The 8,900-nt window shown below is 45.1% G+C and overlaps 1 protein-coding gene across 7 annotated transcripts in view; it reads left to right on the top strand.

The window, feature by feature from the left end:
* The first annotated feature begins 88 nt into the window (after nucleotides 1–88).
* tfap2a (transcription factor AP-2 alpha) overlaps nucleotides 89–8,900 on the top strand; it is a 15,536-nt gene continuing 6,724 nt past the window's right edge. The window contains exons 1-3 of one of the 7 annotated variants that reach the window (XM_037079266.1): nucleotides 89–246; nucleotides 5,330–5,749; nucleotides 7,171–7,222. In XM_037079266.1, coding sequence (XP_036935161.1) covers nucleotides 214–246; nucleotides 5,330–5,749; nucleotides 7,171–7,222 — 505 coding nt within the window. In that variant the 5' untranslated portion in view covers nucleotides 89–213. Of the gene's footprint in view, nucleotides 247–1,987; nucleotides 2,179–3,011; nucleotides 3,627–3,987; nucleotides 4,679–5,329; nucleotides 5,765–7,170; nucleotides 7,223–8,900 lie in introns of those variants that run through there. The other 6 variants (XM_037079263.1, XM_037079264.1, XM_037079261.1 and 3 more) reach the window with 6 other exon arrangements.

Raw genomic sequence — 8,900 nt, 5'->3', positions numbered from 1 at the left:
TCCACGCCCGGAGCAGTGCGCATGCGTCACCAGGTGGCCCCACACCGTTTTTATGGCCAGGTGAGGCGATCCGGTCCAGGTAAAGAGTAAAAGGTTTTACTCTGGGACCGAAGGCTCGATGAGATAGGACACGGCATCGGGATCGACCACGAAGAAGAAAACCTACCCCCCCCCACTCCCCACGGCAAAAAAAAAGGCAGCAGAAGACAAAGAATGTCAATTATGGGCAAAATGGGGGAATGGCAGGTACGTGCTGCTTACTTTAAGACAAAGAGACGGCTGTGGAGAAAGAAAGAACAAAACATAATCCTTGAAAAACTGTCAAAGTGTCGACTTGTTGTGGGGATGAGGCTGCACAGGCGCCGTGCAGATCTTTGGTTGAGGGGAGCTTGTGGAGGGACTCCTGCGTTAAAGCGTGTGGATTTTTACGCGTCAGGAGATCACACGGGAGAAGTTGAGGATATTTTATTTGGGGGGGGGGGGGGAGTCTGCGGTGATGCGAGCTTACATGTCAGATCGTGCACCTCGGTGTTTTGAAACGAGGAGGTTGTTGTAATCACGGGCAGTCCGGATCCATACAGATGTGTCTGATCATAGACGTGAAGTGATGTGGCGTTAAAAAAAAACCACAACAGAAAACGCAGCTTTTGTTGCGCCTTTAAAGTAAGAAAAAAAAAAAAAACCTTCTACATGTAATTCGCGGTGACTGTATTTATATTTGCTCCTTTTTAAACTCATGAGCATCCCAGCCTGACTTTCTCCACAGTCTCACTGCATGGGATGGTCTGCGCTCCTCTGACAAACTGGCCTTGTTTTGTGAGCAGTGGGTGATTTAAGAGACGATCTTTGCAGAAACTAACACTTTTAGTTTCAGCCGTCAGTCACACATAACCCCCAGAAAACACACACACACACACACACACACACACACACACACACGCACACACACGCCGCATGCATACATGCAGCTGTCATTGTCAGCCAGTATCATCGCTCCATTCTCATTAATAACAACCGCTCTAGAAAAAAAAACAAAACAAAACAGGGCACTCCACCAAAAATGGTAATCCAGGAAAAAAAAAAATGTGAAGGGGGGGGCGAGAGGGGCCAACGCCTTAAAGAGCTGGCGACCTGTCTGCTGACCCACGACCTGCTGAGGTGAAGGCTCGGCCGGCGTCAGGGCAGAGCCGGGCCCTCACCGCCGCTCATTCAGATGAAACAAGGCCATGTTGTTGTGTTAATTATTTACATTCCGCCCCCCCCCACTACACCCACCCACCTCCAAAAGCCCCCTACGCCCTCACAGGTAGCCGGTGGACCTGTAGAGCCGCTTCCAATGGCTCACCTTTTTACCATAACACTGAGAGAATAGCCTCTCAAGGTCCCCACTCTCAATGGGATTAAAATAACAGTTTGGGAGTTTAAAAAAGAAGAAAAAAGAAAAAAATCAAGGGTGGTGGGTGAAAAGAAGAAGAAATAGTGTGTGACAGGGTCGTATTTACATAGGCATGCTGGTTTCGCGCACGATTCAATACAAACAGTTTAAAAAAAAAAAAGTTATTTCCGAGCTATTTTGTATTTCTTTTGGTAAGAATTAAAATCGCAGTCGTTCGTTATAAAGGTGCTGTGTATTCCTGTAGCAATTCGCCCCAAAAAAGAGAGAGCGTCCCAGGTGCACGGTGGAGGAAAAAAAAAAAAAAGTCCCCACGCTTGACTCTGTAACCCTCCCGTCAACAAACACACCCGAGTGAACAGTAGAAATTATAAGCATGTGCAGCGTCTTGCTGCTTTAGTCTTTTTTACCTGTGCGCTGCTGTCCATTGGTGTTGTGCTTTTTTTTTTTTTTTTTTTGCATGTGTGCGTGTGTGTGTATGTGTGTGTGTGTGGAGCAGATGGGGGGAATCAAACGGCTGTTGATATGCTAATGAGGCCCTGTGCCAGTGTTATTACAGAGCTGCTCCAGCCCTTCACTTCCACCATTAGAGGGAGACCTCAGAGCGCAAGACAGACAGGCAGCCCACAGCTTCAATAAAAAGTAGTTTTTTTCTGAGCGGGGGAGCACAATTCAGTGAGTGAAAACAAGAAACTAAGGGCGATACCTACACTCAATATCCACCCCAGCAACCCATGAAAATGCTTTGGAAATTAACTGATAACATTAAATATGAAGATTGCGAGGTAAGGGGCTTCCTCTTTCTGATTTGTTCTAATTTTTGATTTCATTTTCTTGAAGGAAGAACAAAAAAGACAAAAAAAAAAATGAAAGTACTGCTCAGATAATTATTTTTTTTTTTAAGGGATGTGATGTATTGTCATTCTTCTGACAGCTGTTAGTGAACACGTGTGGCTCCACTGCAGGACGAGCGGGTCCAAGTCTTATTTTAAATGTCATCTCTGAGAGCTTCTTCTTCTTTGTTGGTGTATTTATTTTGTAGAGAGAAATTAGAGGATAATCATAATGCATTATTTTTTTTTAAAAAATGGCAACACTTCCAACATCAGTAATAATAATAATGATAATTATTAACATTATTACAGAGCACTCAGGTAACAACAGCTGTGTTTAATATTTATATATATTAGATACAAATGTGAATATAGTTGCATGAGTGAAATCACACCTGTGGTTTATTTATTTCTCTGTAAATTCACATTTAAAAAAAAAATTGCAGTCACATTTTAAATGACACGTGAAAATTTTTTTAAAAAGACGACGGTGCTCACTTACCACGCGTTTAATTAAAAATACATATTTGAACTGAATGGCAGACGCAAGCGCTCACACAGCCGCCTTCACTGGCGGCTTGGACATTTCATCCTTCAATTTTTAATATCTCTGCAATTTGAGCTCGTCAGATTGTGCCTGTGCGTGTGTGTGTGTGTGTGTGTGTGTGTGGACTGCATACACGCAGTGACTGTTGTTATGGACACAGGCAAAGTTTTGGCAGTAATATCAGGGACTTGTTTGAGAGTGGAGAAGCCAGTCGGACGTGTTTCTGTTCTTTTTTTTTTTTTTTTTCGTCCGAGTCCTGGGACGATAGGGACGGCCCGGGAACAGGAAAACAAAAAACAAACCAAACAAAAAAAAAAAAAAGCTGTCCACCTCCGTGTTGTAGTTGTGGTGCTTGTTTTAATTTACAAGGCTAATGCTCGGCCCCCCTCTCTTGTTGGCGTTCGACGCGAGGAAATGAAAAATTCGCAATCGAAATCCGGTCACAGCCCCGCTGTTTCGTAATATTTTCTTGCCCTTTTTTCTTTTTTTAAAAAATGCGTGATTGAGCAGGAAGGGGAGTGGAGTTGTTTGAGCCGCGCGTAAAAGTTGGTCGGAGCGACGTATCCGAGCGGCCCTCATTCAGACTTTGGGGGATTTTATTTTATCTTGTTTTTTTTTATTTTTTTATTTTTATTTCCCTCCGTCTTTCCGGGTTAAAAGTTAAAAGTTATAGCCGGTGTGACTCTGGGTTCGGAGTCGAGGAGGAACCGGTGGATTAATTCGGCGGAGACAGAGGAGAGGAGGGAGACCCATGGAGGACAGCTCGCTGTCGGAGTCTGAGCTGGAAAACAAAGGGACGAGTGGTAGAAACGAGCCCGCCGCGTCGCCTGCTGGATTTTCACCCAGTTCAGAGGTGCACATTGTTTCCTTCCATGGCTGCTTCCCCTTCTCCTTCTCCTTCTCCTTCATTCCCCTTCTCCTTCTCCTTCGCCTGTCTGCGGTCCACCTCCCTCCATTCCTATGTCTTTCTTTCACTTTTGCGCTTTGGCCCTGGGACCCTTTTAAAATGCCCCCCTCCTCCTCCCCCCCCTCTCTCTGATTCGTCAGACGGGAGTGAATGTCCCTCTTTTTGTCTCTCTCTCTCTCTCCACTCCCTCCACAGTCTCTCACTCCCTCTCTCTCTCTCTCCCTCCCTCCCTCACTCTCTCTCTCTCCCCATCTCTGATTAGATATACTGATTCCTCCTTTCAATGGACGTCATTTAAGCGCAGACTCCTGCCTTGAGTTGCGTCCTCCGCTTCACGCCCGATTTCCGACCATTCTTTTTCCTTATTATTAAGTATTGCTGTAATATTAATAGTCATGAACGCGTTCCATTAGGAGTCCAAGAGGGAGACGAAGAAGCGGCTTCTTTTGCTAATATGAGCTCAAGCGAGGGGACGGCAGCACTGTGATAGAAGCCAAAGGAGAGCAGGGGAGAAAAGAGAGAGGGTTTTTTTTTCTTCTTCTTCCTCCAAGAGAAACTTTTCGACCCAAATCCGCCAGCACCGCCGAATATCTACATTTTTTTCTTAGACCCAGATGAAGGGCAGCGGGGATCTAACCGTTTATTTCTGATGGATTATCGTCCTGCTGCTGCTGTGGCACACATCTGATCGCCGGGGCCATCGCGAGCTTGCAGGAGAGAGAAGAGAAGAGTCTTTTTTCTTCTTCTTCTTCTTCTTCTTCTTCTGCTTCTGTGGGGCTCAACGATTTCTTTTTTGTTGGTTTTGTTTTGCTGGTTGATTTTCTTTTTTTATTTTCGCCTCCCTCAAAAACACGCCAAGTGTTTGTTTGTGCCGAACTGATTAATTTTTTTTTGTGTGTGTGTCGAGTCGCACCGAAAAAAAAGAAAAAAGAAAAGACAAACAGAAAAAGAGAACACAGAAATCCTCTCAGATGTTAGTGCACAGTTTTTCCGCGATGGTAAGTTGCTGGAGCCCTCACCCTGTCAGACACTTCCGAAATTTTTGGTTTTCAACCACATCAGATTTTGTGCTTATTTGTTTTTTTGTTTTGTTTTATGCGTGTGTTCCTTCTCGCTAAATATTGTTTTGTAAAAAAAAGAAAAAAAAATGTTCAAAGATTCTGGGACACCTTTGGGGAGAAAAACGAAAAAACGAGAGAGAGAAAAAAAAAAAAAAAAGCTGAGCTCCTGCGGGGCTCGGGTATTTGTCTGAGGGCATTTCCACCTCCGGAATTTCGATGTTTAATTTGATTATTTACCTTTTGTCGTCTCGTCATCGCGTTAGATTTCATTTTGTTTTTATTTCCAAGACTTCGCGGACGAGCGGTGCTTTGCGCCGAGCTGTCGCCTTTTATTGTCTAAAAGCGACCGGCACGAGTGATCGTGATTTAATCCTCCACACTTGGTCTAATTCCTGTCATCCACTCGGGCCATATTCGCTCAGTGCCCGCAGAGCATCCTGCGGTTAAAACAAAGAAAAGGGGGAACACGCTTCGTTTATAGTTGTGTCTTTTTTTCCCTTTTGGTTTTTTTTTTTCTGTAAATAAATAAAAAAAAAAAAAAATGCATTTCAGCTAAAACACCCTCTCCTCTCTGCTCCTCTCTGCCAGGACCGTCACGACGGGACCAGCAATGGGACAGCCAGGCTACCTCAGCTGGGCGGCGTGGGCCAGAGTCCCTACACGAGCGCCCCTCCGCTCTCCCACACACCGAACTCGGACTTCCAGCCCCCGTACTTCCCCCCGCCCTACCAGCCCATCTACCCGCAGTCTCAGGACCCTTACTCGCACGTCAACGACCCGTACTCCCTCAACTCCCTGCACGCCCAGCCGCAGCCGCAGCACCCGGGCTGGCCGGGCCAGAGGCAGGGTCAGGAGAGCGGCCTGCTGCACCAGCACCGCAGCCTGCCCCACCAGCTGTGCCGGGAGTACCGCAGGGAAGTGCTCCTACCGTCCGGCCACGGCATCGACACGGGACTCTCGGACTCTATCCCTATCCATGGAATACCTCACTCTTTAGAAGACGTTCAGGTGAGGTTTACCTATGTACGTGTCTCCTTTTTATGGGCTTACTCTGATCATAATGAAAGGTTAACGATCCATTCCATCCATAGCTGGTTGGCACTGTTGTTCACCATGCATGCACTTCAAACTGGCATCATCCCACCATCCACGCTAACGAGCTGAATTCTGTTGTTTCACTATTTTAATTGAGTTATTACTGCAATGTGTTCGAGCTGCCTGCCTCCTATTATTACTATTCGTTGTCATATTATTAAGCGTTAGTGAAAAAGTGTTTAATACATATATATATATATTTTTATGAACGCTATTGTTCCATAAACTCCAGAAGGATGAGACGCGTTAAACGGAGTCTCTTATTAACGCAGCCATTCATCTCACTGTGGCACGACTTTTTTTTCTTTCTTTTTTTTGGAGCGTTGCCGTGATGATTGTGAAAGAATCTGCTAAACATTTTTATTTATTTTTTTGCCATCTCTGATTGAATTTATGAAATGTAGTTGTCGCAAATGAACGATTCGACGTGCTTTTGCTGGAGATCAGCACTGCAATCGAATTAAATGAAACAGATTTCAGAAAGAAAGACAGACAGAAAGAAGAAAAAGTAAACAAAGCGCCCTGTGGTCCCACACCGATTTCCCACACGTCCTCTGACTTTATTTGATTTATCAAAATTATAAAAACGGAAACGAAATGAAAAAAAATGGACGAGGCTCGCCGTTTGTCTGCAGCACCGGAACACACACACACACACACACACACACACACACACACACACACACACACACACACACACACGCCGCGTGAGCTCGGTGGTGGAATCGTGTTCAGGTAAAGATGTCATGAGGAACGAGCGCCCAAAAATTGCCAATAACCCCCCTCCTCCCCTCCCCCCCTCAGAGTGTTCTCCCCCCAGTTTTTAATCAGAAACAAACACCAATAATCCTCTAATTAGTTCATAGGCCTTTAATAGGCTGCGCTGCCGTAATTACTATCCAATCTAGATTAGAAGTTTCCTTGTGAGTGGAGCCAATCTGAGGGCGAAATTAGGTCAGGATTATGGGGCGACACAGCTTCGTTATTTAAGTCTGAGATGGTGATCTGCCCTGTAAAACGCGTCCGTCAGCGTGTGAGACCCCGCCGGAAAAAAAATAAAATAAAAAAACACCCGTGGACAATAATAACAGGTATAAATATACAAAGGGGGGCCTCCGAGAGCCTCCATGTTGGGCTGATTGTGTCTTAATTGTGTCGGGCTTTTGTTAGGCGCTCACGCAGCAGCATCTCCCCGGTGTTGCGTTCACGTGCACAGCACCGAGGACTGGTATTTTTCTTTTTCTTTTTCTTTTCTTTTCTTTTTTAAAAAACATTTTTTTAGGTGCCTTTGTGCTAAAATTGTCCCCCCCCCTTTTTTTGCATTTGTGTCACAGCCTGTTGAGGATCAAGGAGTTCACATTCCCGACCAGACTGTAATTAAAAAAGGTAAGCAATTTCCTCCGAGATATCATGCATGTTTCTGCAAGCTGTACGCACACTGCACACACACACACACACACACACACACACACACACTGCACTACTCTCTCTCTCTCTCACACACACACACCATTCAACCATTCTGCTCGAGAGAGCTCGATGCAATGCGGTAATGCCTGACTGATCCTAATACGCGGTAGCCTATTTTTCATTACATGGTTTCCAAGTGCATCAAACTGGCTGCACCTTTTTTTTTTCTTCTTTTTCCCCCCTCTTCTTCCTCTCTCTCTCCCTCACGTCTCTCTCGCTGATGGAATTTACTGTCAGCGTTTCACGGGCAGCGGGGAGAAGATGAGTGGAGCTGGTGGGGCTTTTTTGTAGGCCACCGTGGTATTGATGGTCGAAGATGCCTGGGCCTTACAGACCGGGTCCTGGCTCTTGACTTGGTGAAAGGCAAATAGCTGCAATCAAGACTGCACGGTTAAAAAAAAAAAAAAAAAGTGTTTTAAAATGGAAGCTCAGGCCTGCCTGGTGTGAGCAGGGTGATAGCCTGTCATTTGGAGAGGGAATCAAAACACACACAAGAGAAAAAGAAAAAGAAAAAAAAAACAGTGGAGGTTGTTGGAAGATGATGTTTTATTTCATCCGCTGTGAAAAATCAGGTGATTTATATTATTAAATCAGGACGAGGCCCCATCTTTTTTTTTTTTTTCCCCAAAGCGTTTTGTCTGCTCAAATAAAAGCTCGCTCGATATTACGCGGAGCTTCCTTTTCTTTCCCCTTTCTGTCCTTTCTCCCCCCACATTCTTTCTTTCTTTTTTTTTTTAATGCCCGACTCTGCCTATCTGCGTATCAACATGATAATTGGCTTCTTATATTAGTAATCTCAAGAGTTCGTTTAACTCCTATTGTCTCTATTAGGCTCCCCTGAGCCATTAATGTCACAAGTGATCTATCCAAAGGCGCACAGTCCCCTTTGTCTCCGGTTACTGCACACCAAAACGGTGTAAAGCCCAGTAGTGCTGAGCCACCCCACCACCACCACCACCACCTCCTCCTCCTCCTCGGTGTGGAAATCACACACGGGCGACGGTGTTATGCTGGATACCGAGGATGTGTCAAAATAGGTGGACTTAACCTAAATCTCTGGGTTGGTGTGGTTCTCGCTCGGTGCACAGTCGATCCATAGCGCAAAGAAAAGGGGGGAAATCATGGCTGTAAGGGCGCTGGGATGGAGGAGAGTCTGGCTATCTGCTGCTGTGATCGCATATAGATGCTGAACTGTGTTTAAAAATGTATAGAATAATGGTAAAGATGAGGCGAGTGGAAATATCCTGAATGTTGTAACATCTGGAGTTGAGCGAGCATCAGGCCCCAATATGACTGATTCTAACATACACATGCACACCAACACACTGTTGTTATTATTATTATTATTATTATTATTATTATTATTATTATTATTATTATTATTATTATTACTGCTGCCATGTATAGGCCTCCATTACTCTTTTCTCTGCACACCCTTCCCTGCTGAAAGTGTACACATGTGGTGCTAAACTCCTAAATCCGGGGCCTAAATCCCCCCTTCTCATTTAGTTAAGGCTCTGCATTGCATGAAATTCACTGAGCACGGTCTCTCTCTCTCTCTCTCTCCCTCTCTCTCTGTCTCCCCCCTCCACTC

Source organism: Acanthopagrus latus, chromosome 19 (assembly GCF_904848185.1).
Source record: "Acanthopagrus latus isolate v.2019 chromosome 19, fAcaLat1.1, whole genome shotgun sequence".
Lineage (NCBI taxonomy): Eukaryota > Metazoa > Chordata > Actinopteri > Spariformes > Sparidae > Acanthopagrus > Acanthopagrus latus.
Note: the sequence above shows the minus strand (reverse complement) of the source record. Positions and strands in the feature narration are given on the sequence as shown.